The 18,968-nt window shown below is 32.6% G+C and overlaps 1 protein-coding gene across 1 annotated transcript in view; it reads left to right on the forward strand.

Moving 5' to 3' along the window:
• The window catches only part of LOC136040410 (protein sidekick-like), a gene marked incomplete in the record, with an annotated part of 274,067 nt that overhangs the window by 245,944 nt on the left and 9,155 nt on the right, over positions 1–18,968 (forward strand). Inside the window, 4 exon segments of the mRNA XM_065724684.1 lie at positions 478–603; positions 4,180–4,332; positions 10,407–10,427; positions 17,024–17,181. Of these exon segments, the coding sequence (XP_065580756.1) occupies positions 478–603; positions 4,180–4,332; positions 10,407–10,427; positions 17,024–17,181 (458 nt within the window).

Below are 18,968 nucleotides of genomic sequence, written 5' to 3' on the forward strand. Positions count from 1 at the left end.
GTGCTCTTCCCAATTCTGTTACTTCTGTGTTGTTGTGTTAAGGCGTTTATTAACTTCAGTTCTGTGTTATTAAATTCACCAGGTGTTGAAAATTATTTTTTATGTTGAATTATCCTAATGTTGGTTATCATTGCCCCTCAAACACAGTAAACAAAAGATTAAATCTCACAGTGCATACAAGAACAGAGAATATGCACTAGAATACAGGAGTAAAAGCACTGAAATTGAGGAGAAGAAAAATGATAACTGACATAATATAACATCATTATAACATATATTCTATTTCCGTTGTTTAATTATCTCGGGTTAGATTCAATAGTTGTGAATTTGTTGTTAAATATACTTGGAGCTGATTTACATGTGCTGTGTTTCAAAATCCCTAGGCCTTGAAAAACTATTTTGTTATGTAAAATTATCTTATTATTGTGTATTTTTATAAATCTAATTAATGTGGGCCTTTTTTACACTTGTTTTCAGATTACAGCAAGCAAGTCAAGCAAAAAGTGACCACAAATTCATTGGTAGTTTCATTTTTAGAAGAACAAGTGACTTACCATTTTACTGTTCGAGCTCTTACTATTGATTACGGACCACCTTCCGAAGGTAAGCTTTTAGTAATTCATTATCGAAGTTAAAGTACCATTATCCATTTCACTACCATTTCTTACAATTACATTTTTGGAGAACAATGGACTTAACATTTTACAGTCCGATTTCTTGCTATTAATTACGGTATACCCTCCAAAGGTGAGCTTTCGGTAATTCCTTGCCAAATTTACATGTTGTTAAACAAGGTGAATCTAATAACGGAGCTTCTTGTTTTTCAATTCTACAAATTCCTTACACAACCAGTTTTGGAAATCTAATTAAAGAAAAAATCAGTAAACATCATTGTAACTGCCATCGCAACAGATACCATTATCTGTTGTACTACCGTTAGTTACCATCATATATTTAGAAGATCAGGGGACTTGCTATTTTGTGGTCCGAGCTCATATTATAATTACAGGCCACCTCTCGAAGGTAAGCTTTTTGGAATTCATTTAACAAGTTTACATTGCTATTACCATTATCCGTCAAATTATAATGAGCAACCATTACATTTTTAGAAGAACGAGTGGCTTACCGTTTAACAGTCCGAGATCTTAATACTGATTAAAAGTCACCTTTTGGAGGTCACATCTCGATCATTCCTTACCAAATTCACATTACCATGGTGAAAGCCACGCCCGTTAATAGCAGGTACCGAGGTTCTACCCCCCCCCCCCCCACATGTCACAAGGATATTTCATGCATATTTTTTCCGCAGCTCCTTAATGACAAGTTTTTTAGGAAATATCGAAAATTGTGTTAAATTCAAAAAAAGAATATAGACAATATTTGTGTTTAGATGTATATGCTGCACTCAGCTCTATGAGTGTCTCTCGTATCAATTTTCATATATTATGTCAGTATCCAAAAGAATCATCTAATTACAGTGTAGGGGATAAAACCACGCCCGTGAACAACTGGCACCAAGGCCGTAGCCAGAATGTCTGTTCGGGAAGAAAGGTATTTTTTGGGGGGAGGGGGGGTACAAAAAAGAACTTTACAAATCGTATCAAAAATGTGTTTATTTGTATTTTGTTACTTTTTTGCGAGTAGGGTAAAATTTCAAAGGTTTTGGGGGGGGGGGGATTTCTGCTGGTAACGCTCCCCTCTGGATACGGTCTTGACTGGGACTGCAGTTCAATCACGCGAGGAATTCTTATGTATAAAAAACAGGGTTTCCAAGTTTTTCTGGGATAGATAGTATGAAGATTAGAAAAAAGTAAGGGAAGTAGAGAAGGCGTTATATTATGAATTAAATTAAAAAAAACAAGTTTTTTCAACTTAAAGTAAGGAGTGACATCAAAACTTAAAACGCAGAGAAATTACTTCGTACATGAAAGAGGCTGCTTTCTCATCAACGCCCCGCTCTTTACGCTAAAGTTTGACCCTTTCTCTCAATTCTTCTTTCTAAAACAGTAAAAAACTTTAGCGTAAAGAGCGGAGCGTTGATGAGAAAGCAGCCTCTTTCATGTACGAAGTAATTTCTGTGCGTTTTAAGTTTTGATGTCACTCCTTACTTTCAGTTGAAAAAACTTGTTTTTTTTTATTTAATTTCTGAACGTTTTTGAATCAATGCATGTTTTGATTTTGGCTCTCCGCAGAGGAATAATCAAAACGAAATTTGCATATTTTTTTTTTGGCTCAATGGCTTTCTCATAACTTTGATCAAATGATTTTGAGAAAAAAAGAGCGGGGGACGAAGCCTAGTTGCCCCCCGATTTTTTGGTTAATTAAAAAGGCAGCTAGAACTTTTAATTTTTTACGAATCTTTTTATTGGTAAAAGATTTACGTAACTTATAAATTAGCTTACGTAAAGAACTTTTGTATTCTCATATTTTTATTACATATATGAGGGGATTCGCCCATCGTCAGTACCTCGCTCTTTACACTAAAGCTTAAATTTTATCCCAATTCATTAAGAATGACCCCCTGAATCACAAAAGCCGTAGAATAAGTAGTTGAAATTACCGAAAATACTTTAGCGTAAAGAGCGAGGTATTAGAAGGAGGTGAGCCCACTCATATGGGTAATAATTTCTGTTTGTTTTAAGTTTTATTGCTGTTCCTTACTTCCAGCTGAAAAAGCTTTTTCACTTTTATTTTTTAATTGTTTTTTTTTTAAAATAATGCTAGTAAATCCTGCTCTCCCTTCATGGAAATTTTCTTCTCCCATTACAAATTCTCGAAGGAAAGTTCCCCCAGCATATCCCCCTCTTCTCAACCCCTCCCCCAAACCAAAAAAATCCTCCTGAAAACGCCTGTATACTTCCCAATAACCATTACTATATGTAAGCACAGGTCAAAGTTTGTAACTTGTTGCCCCTCCCACTGGGACTGTGGGGGAGTAAGTCGTCCCCAAAGACATAGTTATAAGGTTTTTCGACTACGTTGAATAAAATGGCTATCTCAGAATTTTGATCCGTTGACTTTGGGAAAATAATTAGCGTGGGAGGGGGCCTAGGTGCCCTCCAATTTTTTTGGTCACTTTAAAAGGGCACTAGAACTTTTCATTTCCATTAGAATGAGCCCTCTTGCAACATTCTAGGACAACTGGGTCGATACGATCACCCCTGGGAAAAAAAAAATAAAATAAATAAACACGCATCCGTGATCTGCCTTCTGGCAAAAAATGCAAAATTCCACATTTTTTTAGATAGGAGCTCGAAACTTGTACAGTAGGGTTCTCTGATACGCGGAATCTGATGGTGTGATTTTCGTTAAGATTTTATGACTTTTAGGGGGCGTTTCCCCCTATTTTCTAAAATAACGCAAATTTTCTGAGGCTCGTAACTTTTGATGGGTAAGACTAAACTTGATGAAACTTATATATTTAAAACCAGCATTAAAATGCGATTCTTTTGATGTAGCTATTGGTATCAAAATTCCATTTTTTAGAGTTTTGGTTACTATTGAGCCGGGTCGCTCCTTACTACAGTTCATTACCACGAACTGTTTGATTAAGAAGGCGTGAGTGGAGGCCACTGTTTTAAAATTGCAAAGGATGTCGAAGGTGAAGCCATACAACATAATAAAAAAAAAATTGCACGTTAAGATTTTGAGAAGTGGTCTGCCTGGATTTGTCCGCCTGGAGATTATTTTTTAAAGAAAATATATAAAATTGTAGAAAATGACAGAGAAGAATTAAATTCGTTTTGACAATTTGGAAGTGAGGGAAGATGTATTTTCCCAAGGGGATTTAGAGACAGTACTAGACCGATGAATACTGAAAACGATACGACCACTGCTGAGGGGGAAATGACGTAATTTGTGCTTGATTCTGTTTTTTTAATAAGGCTTGAAACGAATTTTCCAATACATGTAGTGACCTATTTAATTTTTTTTCAGGCCAGAAAATCTCAGGATGGCAATTTTCAAAAAAAAGAAAGAAAATGGAACAGTTTTCAAGAAAAAAATAACATAAATATATAACTGTATCTATCGAATATTTACTAATCTCATTTTGATTACTGCCTTCTTAGAGGGGGTATGACGTCAGGTCAACTCGAGGGCTTTGACTTCATTTCTTTCGTTTCAGTTTCGTTTTGATCTTTTTATTTCCTTCTAATTATTTTCATTGTAATCTTTCAGGAAATGTAACAACTGGTCCACAGGATGGATCTCCAGGAAGACCTCGGGATCTCCTTCTAACTAAGTCTGCCTCTTCTGTGGGTCTTCAGTGGGAAAACGGAGCATCTGGGAAAGGTCCTATTCTTGGATACTATGTTGAAGCCAAGAAAAAAGGTATATACTTATTGAGTAAAAAAAATTAAATAAATTACAAATTAATACAAGGTCCGATATTTTTACATGTATATATGTAAATATATACGTTATGTAAAATATATATATATATATATATATATATATATATATATATATATATATATATATATATATATATATATATATATATATATATATATATATATATATATATCTATATATATAAAAATAAGTTGTCTGTCTGTCTGTGGGTCTGTGGATCAGGTGACGTCATGTTTCGGCTGACGTCATGAAATTAGTTGCCGTCATTTTTGTTATGACGATGCTTAGTATATTGTAAAACACATTAATTTGGTTAATAATATACCATTTAAAACACCAAAATGAACATGCTGGAGTAGTCACTCGGTGAGAGAGGGTGTCAGAACGGAGAATGAAGGTCCCAGGTTCAAATCCTGGTTAGGCTAAAAAAGGTAAAAAACTAAAAACTAAAAAAAAAACTGAAAAAACTAAAAAAAGGCAAAAACTACAAAAAAACTAAAAACTAATAAAAAAACAAAAAAGCCGAAAAACTAAAAAATTTAAAGAAACTAAAAAAAGGAAAAAACTTAAAAAGCTAAAAACTAAAAAAAACTAAAAAAAAGGAAAAATGAAAAATAGAAGAGAAAAAGAATACTAATAAAATTAAAAATAAAAATAAAAAAAAATAAAAAAGATAAAAAGCTAAAAAAAGGTAAAAACCAATAAAAACTAAAAAGAAAAAAAGGTAAAAAACTAAAAAAAAAATTCATCTAAAAAACTAAAAAAAAACTAAAAAACGTAAAAACTAAAAGAACTAAAAAAGTAAAAAAAAAACTAAAAAAAGGAAAAAACTGAAAAATAAGCGGGATATAAAACAGGGGGATATAAATGACGACCGGGACACCGGGACATAAGGAATATAAATGAATCAGAAAATACAACTCATGTTTCCAAATGACGTCGTTTGGAGCCCAAATTGAAAATCCAGATCAATTTATGTCTACTTTCAAAGTAAAAGGGCAAATTTATCATAGAGCAGGGTCTCTTCTACCATTCTCAGGCGAGAATCATAAATTTTTACAATTGTACTTCATCAGTGATAGAAATTCTGAATTGAATGCACGTTGCGAAATTTCTCCCAACATTGAAAGGACAATCGTTTCCCAATTACAACATCTTTTCCACGAAAATAATAATTTAGTGCGTCTGTTCAAAACAGCCATCGATTTGATGCCTACTTATACGCATAAAATTGTTATTTCCGCTGACAAAACGCCTCCTGGCCAACATGTGCGTAGATACAATGCTCCAACTATCGACGAATAGGCCATCGTTATGGTCGGTGATCAGTTTTTACCTCGAGATATTATTCTCAGGGTTTCCACCACACGTGCTACAACTAAAAATAGGCCTACCAATAATACTTTTAAGAAATATAAACCCACCAAAGCTTTGCTATGGCACTCGACCTGCCGTAAAAAAAACAATGGAAAACCTAATAGAGGCCACAATCTTGACAGGGCCTTTTGAGGGTGAGGCTGTTCTTATTCCTCGCATTCCCAAGATTCCAACGGATCTGCCTTTTCAATTTAAAAGATTGCTATTCCCAATTCGATTAGCATTTGCAATCACCATTAACAAAGCTCAAGGTCAATCATTAGAAAAATGTGGTATAGATCTTAATACTGATTGTTTTTCCCATTGACAATTGTACGTTGCATGTTCGAGGGTCGGTAAACCTGACAATCTATTTATATGCAGCGACAATTGGACAGCGAAGAATGTTGTATATTCGCAAGTTTTACGCAGTTAATTTGTATTTTATCTATCTATCTATCTATCTATCTATATAAAAACGAGTTGCATGTATGCATGTTTGTTTGTTTGTAAAAAGAGCGTTTGCATATGATGTCATTATTAGTACATACGGCTTTGTATATGCAGAGACAATGGGAAAGCCAAGAATGTTGTATATTCGCAATTTTTACGTAGTTTAACTCCTGCAGACGAAATGAATGCTTGCCTAAAAAATTCTAATTTATAGGCACACGTAAAAATATTAAAATTAACTACAAATATGCGTGTCCGATTGCAAAACGATGACTCTGGTCAAACAGTAGACTCAATTTCAGGACGTATACAACTACTTGCTGATTTCTGTAATTTAGTGACGTCCAAAAATGAATTGATTGAAAAAGTATTTCCGAATATTCCAAAAAATTATAAAAATAATAAATGGCTAAGTGAAAGAGCGATTCTCGCACCCAAAAATATAGACGTCCACGAAATCAACAATATTGTTTTGAACAAGATTCGAGACCAGGCAGTCCTTTACAAGTCAGTCGACACAGTTTTGGAACCAAATGAAGCGGTTAATTATCCATCTGAATTTTTAAATTCCATAGATCCTTCAGGGTTTCCACCACAAGTGCTACAACTAAAAATAGGCGTACCAATAATACTTTTAAGAAATATCAACCCACCAAAGCTTTGCAATGGCACGCGACTTGCCGTAAAAAAAAAACAATGGAAAACCTAATAGAGGCCACAATCTTGACAGGGCCTTATGAGGGTGATGCTGTTCTTATTCCTCGCATTCCCATGATTCCAACGGATCTGCTTTTTCAATTTAAAAGATTGCAATTCCCAATTCGATTAGTATTTGCAATCACCATTAACAAAGCTCAAAGTCAATCATTAGAAAAATGTGGTATAGATCTCAATCCTGATTGTTTTTCCCATGGACAATTGTACGTTGCATGTTCGAGGGTCGGTAAACCTGACAATGTATTTATTACAGCGACAATTGGACAGCGAAGAATGTTGTTTATTCGCAAGTTTTACGCAGTTAATTTGTATTGTATCTATCTATATAAAAACGAATTATGTGGATGCATCTTTGTTTGTAAAAAGAGCGTTTGTATATGACGTCATTATTAGTACATACGGCTTTGCATATGCACAGACAATGGGAAAGCCAAGAATGTTGTTTATTCGCAATTTTTGCGTAGTTTGAAACACATATATAAATCTATCTATATTCACAGGTGGGACACAGGGACACAACTACAATGGCGCATAACTAATATGGCGCGTAACGACTTACGCGCGCGGGGGGGCTTGGGGGGGTGCAAAGCGCCCCACCAACTAGGTGTTGGGGTGGCGCGAAGCGCCACCCCAACAGCTAGTATATATATATATATATATATATATATATATATATATATATATATATATATATATATATATATATATATATATATATATATATATATATATATATATATATATATATATATATATATATATATATATATATATATATATATACATCGGGGATTCAGTAAACAGATTAAAGTAGCTTATGAAGGCGCAGTGCAGCTTTAAATTGAAGGCGTAATTGTCTTTGGAAATTAGCAGATTGTTTCTGGTTGAGTTTTATAGACGAAAAGTGTTCAAAAAATGTGAAAATTTTGTCTTTTTCTTATTTATTTTCACGATTCAACGTGGCAACACTGACGAAAATGTAAAGCGACCTTAATCAAATCATAGTTTTGAAACTACCAAAATTTATTTATTTTTTCTGGTATTTTAGCCTTATTTAAATCTAAGTGTGTTTCTTTTCACAGATATTTTAAGCAATAATGGCAGAATAGAGATATGATATACATACTAGTGCCAGTGGTTTAAGCAAGAACACTCTGTACAACGTCCTAGTACTCTCCCAAGATATCTTAGGTGTTGACGTGGCCTGTGCCAAAATTTTATTTGTGTGTTTCTCAAGAGTGACGTGGCTTCATAAGCCCAAGTTTTAAAAGAGGATCGCATGGACACGAGCGGTTGATTCGCTCAAACGTCAACTAAATAACAACAACAATTACCAAAAGAAAAACCATAGAAAATAATCATTTACAAACATGAATAGGCCCAACTAGGTTCCAGGGTGGGAGAGTGGTGTTAAAAAAATGTCTTAGGTACTTAAAATAAGCGGATATTTGAAATTTGTTTTGCAAGTAAATTTTTTTGCTTAAGTATCCTCTATCCCTAATTGCCAAAATTGCTACAAAATTGAATTGAAATTTTCAAAAAGTTGAGGATGTGTATGGCATTTTATGCATTATATACAACTTCTTCTTAGCCTTCAATCGAAAATGGGAAAATTTTATTTTATATCATCTCTTTAATGAAATTTGTAAGACTATAAACGAGGGGAGAGTCCACCTGTGGTCAAAATACGTTTCGTGTTAAGTTCTAATAGCACCCTAAAATTTAGGGGTGGTGGGAGGATGCACGGAATGGCGCGCGGATCAGAATAGCAAATCTTAATACATCCTTAAGATACGAAATTTCCGTAACAGTCTCATATTTTTGGACTTGTGGAATTCAGATTTTTAGTGTTCCGTGGCCTGCCAAGCCCGCTTGTAAGTCTCAAACCTTTAAGTACAAAAATTGCTTCTTTTTTTGCAAAAAGCACAAACAGATAAAAATTCTTAGGTGTTAACACGTGACAGTTTGTTAATGTTTTAATCTGTTAAAACTTTTAAATCTGTTAATTTCTTTTTTTTCAAGCTTCCCGACGGCAATAAATATTTGTTATACAAAATTCGCTGTTAAATCTTTGATCTGTTAATCTTTTAATCTCTTAATGTTTTAATCCGTTAAATCTTTAAATCTATTAAATTTGTTAATTTTTTCTTTTTTTTTTCAAGCTTCCCGAGGTCAATAAACATTTGTTATACAAAATTCGGTTTTAAATCTTTGATATGTTAATATTTTAATCTGTTAATCTTTTAATATTTTAAATCTTTTAAATCTGTTAATTTTCTTCTTTTTTTCAACCTTCCCGAGGCAAATAAACATTTGTTATACAAAATTCGCTGTTAAATCTTTTTTATGTTGATCTTTTAATCTGATAATCTTTTAATCTGGCAATGTTTTAATCCGTTAAATCGTTAAATCTTTTAAATCTGTTAAAAAAAAATTCCTCAAGCTTTCTGATGCCAATACTTATTTGTTATGCAAAATCCGCTATTAAATCTCTTGATATGTTAATCTTTTAATCTGTTAATGTTTTAATCTGTTAAATTTTAAAATCTTTTAAATCTGTTAATTTCTTTTTTTTTAACAATTTTGCTGCGCCTTTTTACTGCTTCTCGAGTATTTTTTTTCATCATATAGCTTCAAAATTCATAGAAATGTGGATCTTCAGGCCAAGAAACCAGCCTGTGTTAAGTATCATGTCCCCAGTCCTTAAAAAAAGAGTAATATCAAAACACGAATATGGTATGGATCAATAAACAAACAGGGTCCGTTAAGGATAAGGATCTCACTGTAGATTTCATAACAAAGTTGCTTTTTTTTTTCATGATTTCGCAATTAGTAGCACCGATGCTAGCTTTAATGATTCATTTTTTCATAGAAAAAGGGTTTTATTAAATAAAAAATTACAAAAACCTGAAGTTTGTAAACTTGTATGGGTAAACATCACCCTTTAGAAGACCCTAATTTCTCACTCATTACCAGCCATCCTTACCGCTCCCTCCCCCCCATCATAATAAAACTCATTGAGTGAGAACGTTGAAGTATAGGCGTTTTCATAGAAGTACCTCTAGGGGTTGCCATTTAAATTTTAATATTTCTCAGTTTCAATATCAGTGATTTATTCTTTTACGTACAAATTAAGGCTTAATTGAGAATTAGTTGAATGGGCCGTTAAATCCAGCGCAGTCAAGTATATAAATAATAGGTAAATTAATTAAGGATCTAGTCAAGATATCTTTAGTGGAAGCAGGGACATACACAGTTTGTTTGTTGTTGTTTTTTTGCTGGGGGGGGGTGAGGATTCCACCTCCCTTTTGGCATGTCCTTAGTTTAAGTGTCCATATTGAAATCACGTCAAATTTTTGTTTTCTGCTAATGTCATGCAATTTCAAATTAGTTTTCTTTTTCTTTATAAGGAAGGTTTGATTATACCTTAAACTGTATTTTCAGGATAAACAGGTATTTGTTAGAAAAAAAAAATCAGTTTGTCCTATTTGTAAGAATATTGATTGAAATTTTTAATCTTTTAGCAAAACTGACATCTGGCTATAGTAAGTAATACGCATGGCATGTTTAAGTTTATCTTCCATGTAAACCATTCGTTTTGAATCCAATGTCTTAGCATGGATTACAATTGACTCTTAACCCTCATGTTCATGCCTTATAAACATTTTAAACGTTCAGAAAATGTAGGACAACTGTTTAGTTCGTCTTTTTTTTTCCCGAAAGGTGTTTCGAGTGCCCAAATTTATTGTTCATTTTCTTCTGATTGAACGGTATAAAAATCTGTATTTAGTAAATTTTCGGAAGTGCGAAGGTTTACAAAAAGTGTTAGCGAAATACGTGAAACTCATGTTTTTAGGCTCTCCTGAAAAAGTTGGTATATTTTTTTCCTTCTTTTTTTCATACTCCCTTTGCCTGGTTTTTTTCTCTCTTTTTATGAAATTGTGTGTGCTCTTTTATTTATTTACTTTTTTTTCGCATTGAAGAACTAATTTTTATGTTTGTTACACCCAATAGTGACGAGCTTATCCCTCCATTGAGGCAGTAATATTAAATCGTATATATGTGCTGATTAAATAAACTCATTCATATTTTGTAACTGCCTTAAGACTATATCTGACATTTTTAAACTTTTGAAATAATTGCCAAAACTGTTTGCTGTGTCATATCGAAAGGGAGTATTAGTAGGGCAACGTATGTTCAATCACGCTTCGATTCTACTCATCTACATGACCCTACTTGCCCTCTATTTGAGAACAGCTTAGCAAACAGTGGCAATTACCTCAAATGTGTCGAAATATCAGTTACAACCTTTTGGCGTAACAGCCACGATTTGAGGAGGAGTCTCGACCCTTTTTGGGTCCACCCCCACAAAAATAATAACTCCTAAGTCTATTGGGGTATGGAACTCAAGGAGAGTTAAATTTTGTAAGGGTTCAGGCGTAAAAAAAGTCTTCCAGAGAGGATCAGAGTCCGATGACCAGTTTTTTTCAAAAACAGGTTAAAAATTATTTTGTGGAAAATTATGTGATTGATTGATTGATTCCTATATTTATACAACAATCAACAATAACAAAGGAATAAGATAAACATAACCAGTGCGAGAATGTCAAAGGGCATGTGCACAGTGATTAATTGATAATTTAATTGATTAATTAAACCATCTAAGGAATAGACAAGAGATAAGAATAAACACCATGACCTACCCTGCATCTCGACCAAGGAGAAAATTTTTGACTTGGGGATTTAACCTTTGTTAATTTTTATTTAATGTTAAGTTCATCTGTCTCTGGGTACGTTGCTTGACTTTATTAGTTATTACTGTTTTTCTTTAGGTGTTTATTTTTCTTGATTTATTGTTGGACTGGTGACTTTTTGTGGGGCTAGGGGAAATTGTTAGTTATGATAGAAGGTTAGTTTGTTGCTTAAATATGGGTTTACAATTTTGGTTTCATAGATAATGAAGGGTTGAGATAGGGAAATAGGTTCCCATACAAGGTAGTGTTGTGTTCTTGTATGACACTGATTTTTGGATTTTTTTTTTTTTTTTTTTTTTTTTTTTTTTTTTTTTTTATATTGTGGTTGAAATCAATTGACTTAAATAAACGGAGTTAAATTGCATTGAAGAAGTCAAGTTTTAATTGGAATTGAATATAAAAAACTAAAGAAAACGAAACATACAATATTTTTTATAATATTCTACATGCAGCCAGTTTGGTAGTTTTGCTTGTTTGTATTATTTTTTTATTATCTTTTTTTGCTCCGCTATTTTTTTTTTATTTTGTGTAGTGTCTAAAAAACTCGTTATTGTTTAATATTATTATATGAAAAATGTCTCTTCCCCTTAATCATCTACAGAGGTTTCAATTTGGCTCGAAAAAAAAGTAATTCCGAAAGAAAGCAAAAATATGGGCACAAGTATTAATATTATAAAATTAAGGCAAGAAAAATTAATCTGCATGGCATGTTTAAGTTACGTAATGATATGTTATAATGGCATGTCATTTGACATTTAATGTGTCACGTAAACTGTTATTTTTTTATTACCCCGTGTTTTAGTGTGTATATTTGTGTGTTAAAAAATCGCGAATTCGTCCAGCCTCAAATATTTAAAATAACTATCAACTTTTTCGCGATAGAAAAAAAGGAAAAAAAAATCGGCGTAATTTCCCTTCTTGTCATATATAAATAAGACATGACAAATCCAAAAGTCTTCAGATAAATCAAAAACATATTTTGACCAAAACATAAAACTAAATAAATAATGCGTATGCAAATAAGAAATAACATTTTTCAATAAAACAAAAACATATTTGATATTGCTATTGTCACCTGCCTAAAAAAATGGCTAATTTCTTTTGTGTCCTAAATATGAACAAGGCATAACAAATATAAAACTCTTTAGGAATTCAATTAAATAGGAAAAAAGTAGATTATTCGTAATAAGTGTGATGGAAAACGGGAAGCGTTTACCAGATTTAAAAAGATAAAAGTGAGCGATATTCTTCTTTTAGGGAGATATTTGAACTATATCCTCTATATTTGGGGGTGGGGTTGCACGACTGAACACGGTTTGAAAAGCTGTATATATAGAACAACTTAAATAAATCTTTCTAAAAAAATTGGTTAAGGTTTTTCCCAAATTCAGTTTTTCAAGATTCGTGGAAAGGAATAAAAAAAGAAAAATCGATCAAAAAGGTGGCAAAAAGAGGAATAACCCACGTTCGTGTTTAAAATTGAATACTTTTTAATTAATGCTTATACTTAATAAATAATTAATAAATTTTTATTTAAGATTAAAATTATAAGAATAAATTCAGATTTATTAAAATAAGTTAATGCATAGTAAATTATTTTATAAATATATAATTAATGCATAAAATTGATACATTTTTACTAGTTTTTGGAAATTTCTTATTAGTCATTTACTTTTACTTGTGTTAGATTTTAAACGTCCATTTTATGAAAACAAAAGCCATTTTTCTCGAATTATTTTTTTTTTTTACCTACTGGAATGTCCAAAAAAATTGTTTTCTTTATCTGAGAATTGGACATAAACATTTATTTTACTTGCTTTTAAACAACAAAAGTGGGATAAAAAAAAACAGAAAAAGAAAGAATGTGAAACACATAAAAAAATCAACTTTTAAAGAAGAAACATAATATAGTAGGTATACACGTGTAATCCAGTCAACCCTGGTAAATACGTATCCGACATTTTTACACTTTTGAAATACTTCATAAAACAGTTTGTTAAGCTGCTCTCAAAGGGAGGATCAGAAGAGCAGCTTATGTTCGATCCTCCTGAACTGCTTTAACCTTCTGATCTGCATTATCCTGCTGATTTTTGTGTCAACATGACCTTAGCAAAGGGTTTTTGGTAATTATCTTGGACGAGTTAAGATATCTAGTACGACAGTAACCCCTGGCTCCCACTGCTGCGATTTCGTGCAAAATCCTGCGACATGCGACAAATGACACAAATCGTGCGACAAACGACGCAAAACCATCCGTTTTGCTGCAAAGTAGGATGCGTTGAATAATTTCCACTCATATGACAAATCGCATGCGTTGTTCTGATTAAAAAAAATTAAAGTAAATCATAACCAAAGTCATAGAGCTGATTGAAAAGCCAATTTTGGCTGTTTGTCGCAGCTACGCAAAAGTCTGCGTTTCTTTGTGAACCTCCATCCGATTCTGTCGTACGTCTGTTCCGCCAGAAAAAAAAATCGTGTCGGGATTGACGCAGCAGTGGGAACCTGGGGTAAGGCAAAGCAGCGACGAAATGCTAGTTAAAGGTGTTCACCCGAGGATTGCTATGTAACGTGTATGTCAGCGCGGTGCGTGCAATGGTGGCGGTAATTCCGTTGCATAGAAATAGGATTTTTTTTTCTGTTTAGGCTCTGGAAAGTGACAACAGAACAAAATATTGACCTTTGTTAAAGCTAATTCGTGTGAGCAAAGAACAATAGAAATTATTGAATTAATTATTTGCTCGTTTACAACTATTTTTGGTCTTTTCCATGTATATTTCTTAATTGATCATAAAAAGAGGTATTTATTTAGTGGCAATAACTTCTAAAGTTATCTAACAAACTGATAATAGTAATTAGCTATATAGCTTTAATTGGCCAGCTACATATATTTTTTCAGCTAAGGGGGATAGCAAAGAGCATAAGCAGTTATAATTGAAGGAAATCGAGTTCTTCGTTGAGACAAAAAAGAGAAAATTGTTGTAGTATCGTAACTTCTAATGGTTAATTTTGAAACAGTTAGTGTTATATATTTCAAATCACCATAAAATCAGAAAAAGTAAATTTTTCTTGTGTTTATTTTTATCAAAATTTCGTTTTTTATAGTTTCGGTTGCCTAGAGACACAATTCAGCCATTATTTATACTTCTTTACCGTGAATTGTTTGAAAGACGTGTTTGAAAGGTGTTGAAAAACAAGATAACCAATAGAATATACCGTTACTCAGGAAAATCATGTAGTTAATTATTGCAGTTTAAGTGAGAATATTTACCTTACTATCGTTATTTATTTTATAATTTCCTTCTTTTACCTTATCATTTATTATCATTGTTTATCTTGTAATACTTATTTTTACTCTTCCTTTACATTAGAATGAATTAAAGATTCACTTTTGCCCAAATGACTTGATGCATTTTTGGGGAACAAATCTTTTTTCTATTTATGTAAATCTAGTCCTGATTATTTTATCATCAAAATGAAATTAAAATATTAGAATCAGGCAAAACTTTCAATAGGGCAGGTAACTTCGAAAGAACGAATACCTCTTTTTACAAAAAAAATGACAATTCTCAATGTTTCAGCTCCACACCTTTAGGCTTTCCCAACAAAAAAAAGAGGAAAATGAAAATGAAAGATAGTCATTTTCCCCTTTTTCTTTGTTGCTATCGGCTTTCAGAAACTTCACTATCTTTTTAAAATCTATAACGGTTTTCAATATTTTTGTTTCATTTTAGTTATTAATAATAATGATAATATTTATAATAACAATAATATAATAAAATAACAATAGAATAATTAATTAATAATCTTCAATAATAAAATAATTAATTTATATTTATGGACAAATTGCTTTAATACTACAGTTAACTTAAGATGTTACAGCTTGGATATGATTTTTGAGTTATTAGAATTTGTTTTGCACAATACTTATATAAGATTTGGTGGTGATTTATACAAGCAAATCGTGGGAATTCCCATGGGGGGGAATGCCAGCCCATTTATAGCTGACTTGTTTTTGAGTCAACTAGAATATAAATATATGATGGATAAGAATAATCCAAATAATTTAAAACATGTTTTGTCAAATAATAAAAGATATTTAGATGATATTTTGGTCTTAAATTGTAAGGATTTCATTGATATTTCTAAAAATATATATCCATCAGAGCTTATTCTTGAACCTAGTCATGGCGCTGGTCATGAAGATCATTTCTTAGATTTAAATATTAACATTTGTGATAATAATAAATTAAGTTTTAAAATGTATAATAAAACGGACGATTTTGATTTTGAAGTGATTAGTTTCCCATTCCCTGAAAGTAATATACACTCAAATATCACGTATTCAGCGTTTTTCTCACAGTTACTTCGTTATGCAAGGATTTGTAGTAATTATATTGATTTTAAAAATAGATGTAAAATCTTAAGCCAAAAATTGATATCAAGAGGTTTTTCTGCAAATAAATTAACTTGGCAATTTAAAAAATTTAGTTTTCATTATAACGAGCTTTTAAATAAATATCAAAAGAATTATCTGGATATACTCAAAGAAATTTTCAACTAATTTCGGAGGTTCGAGAAATGATGTTGCAGCGCCATTTATTTTGAATTGTGTTTCTAATAGAGCGGATTTTCTTAAAAAATAGCCACATGGTAAAGATGAATTCTATAATTGTTTAGTTCATTCAGGTTTTTTTGCAATGTGTTAATATTTGTGATTTGGTAAAATTTATCATATTTAGTTTACCTATTGTTGCTAAAAAGAGGTATATATTAACAGGATAAGCTTGTTTTGGTGTTACTTGGTTGTTTTACATTTGCTGTTTTTTTTTTCTTTCATAGGCATGTATTTTGGGGGTGATACCTGACACGGGGATGCCATGGATATTCTGTGGGAGCCGCAACACTTGGCTGGGTAGAGAATTTAATGTGGCGAAACCCTATAGACAAGTGTATTCTCCTGATGAGCCCTTGTATTGGGTTGTTGCCTCTGAATTATTTGTCTTTATTGTTTCTATTGTTTGGTAAATGACGACTTATACTTATTGACGACATGACTGCCTGTCCATGGATTATTCTTAATGGTTGATTGTGTATGGCTATGCTGTTTGACCTATGTGATTGTATGGATGAGTAGGGTTAAGGCCTCATTCAAGTGCTGGTCTATATTAATCACTAATTTAGGAAAACAGTCTTCCTTTTCTCCTTCTGTCTCTCTTTTTTTTTTTTTTTTTTTTTTTTTTTTTTTTTTTTTTTTGTGTTTGTGTTTGTGCTGTTGCATTGGTGATTTCTCTTTTCATGATATACTCTTCACTCATCTGTATGTTTATTTACCCTAACATTTATGTGTTCTGTGTATTCTTTGGTTTATTGTTTCATTATCTTTGCAGAAGAAGAGAAGTGGTTGACTGTAGTGAAGCTAGAAAATGGGCCTCAGTCGGATTTTTTTCTGTCTTACCAAAATCTTTTACCCTCAACGACGTACCTATTTCGCGTCATTTCGTATAATAGATTTGGAATATCACTGCCAGTTTATTCATTAGAAGAGGTATGTAGACTTAGTCGCCCTCAATAAAAGATCCAAAGCAAAATTTTTCTCTAGATTTATTTCTTTGTTTTAATCGCTCTTTCTACTCCCCATTTCCTCTTTCTGCATTCTATGTCTTTAGTATATTTGCGCCTCAGATTGCATTTATTTCGTCAATTCAGATTTCATATCAACCAGATTGAAATGCTACAAGCTTCGTTGGGCTTTTCCCTATGGATTAGGTATATAGCTAAGAAATGCAGGTATTTGACGTTACCCAAATATGGAGGGAGTATCAGTAATTCTCCCAAAGTGTAGAGAATGTATCGTTGCATTCTTTCTGAATTGTATTTAAATAATGTTAGTTTCGATGAAAGATGGTTCAATTTTCTTATCTGCGTCTTGCATTATCGCTTTCATAAAATGTGAAATCTTTTTTCGCTTAAGTCAAGCTTTTTATGTAAAGATTACGTACTTGCCAATATCTTTTGTGTTCTATTTGTATTTCTGTTAGGTGCTCGCGTGTATTTTTCCTTGTTTGACATTCATTTATCTCTTTTCTTCTCTCTTCTTCTCTTCTATCGTCTTTTCTCTTCTCGTGAAGTTTACTTCATAAGGTTAGATTTTGTTTTTGTTTTCGTTTTTATATTTTCCAAGGACTGAAGACGACTTGGCGGAGGTCCTCGTCGAAATATCCGGTTTTTTTCGTTTTATACGTGTCCACTGGCTGACACTGCTCTCGGTTTTCTCGCCTATTTGATTCCGTAGAAATCGAAATAATAGTAACGATTATGTCTGGTCTCGATATCGAGCATCCATGTCTTGAGACCACTTAAGGCCACGCCGAATCTACTTGAAGCTTGCTAAAGGGTACCCATAAAGTTGGTCTTTTTAGATCTTTGGTAGTGGTACCAATAGGGTTCTTAGAGGCCCGAGGAAAAGTGAGTATTTATATGTAGTATCGGTATCAAACATCCTTATCACAAAGCCACTTGAAGCCACATTAAATCCCCTAGTTTGGGATTTAAATGATATCTGATTGAAGGGACTACCTACCCCTAAAGCCCGATGTCGTACTTTTAAAGGTTATACCCATAGGGTTTAAAATGATATTTTTAAAACTGATTTTAACTCTTGTATAATTTTTGTAGGTGGTCGTAGCAGAAGTTTCAATAAAGTCGGGGTTGAGAAGCATAGGTGTCACAGTACTAAAAATTAGTTTTAAATTTTTGAGGATTTTTAGGAGGCGACCATAGCAGAAGGTTTAAGCATGTAGGATTGGTGTTAGAGTGTGAAACAGGTTGGGTGGGTTAGCTGTAGATCTTAGATCACTTCATACGGCTGTTATTGTCAGCCAATCTAGTTTTTCAGCCATAGGTCTTCCCTTAAAGTTTCTGAAACAGCTCTTATGGTATTTAGTCAAATTCTGCAGTGAGAGAATTTCATCTGTTTAGAGCATTTTCAACTGGACCTAAAGATGCGTTGGAGTTTTTTGGGACTACCATTCGGTTTATATTACTGAAAAATTATCTAAAAATTTTGAGGGTTTTTAGGAAGTGAATATAGTTGAAGCTTTAATAATATTGGATTTGAAAGGGAGTAGGAAACAATGTGGGGTCAGATAAAGTAAAAAATTGAAATCTTTAAGGATTTTTAAGAGGTGGCTATAGCAAAAGCTTTAGACAGAGTGGGTGGAATATTTTCCATAACGACTTTAATCTTAAGGGTTTTTAGGAGGTGGCCATAGCAACAGCTATGACCACCATATGTATATGTGGGATGAAAACAGAGTGTTCGCCACTGCGCTG

The sequence above is a fragment of the Artemia franciscana genome, chromosome 20, assembly GCF_032884065.1.
Source record: "Artemia franciscana chromosome 20, ASM3288406v1, whole genome shotgun sequence".
Classification (NCBI taxonomy): Eukaryota; Metazoa; Arthropoda; class Branchiopoda; order Anostraca; family Artemiidae; genus Artemia; species Artemia franciscana.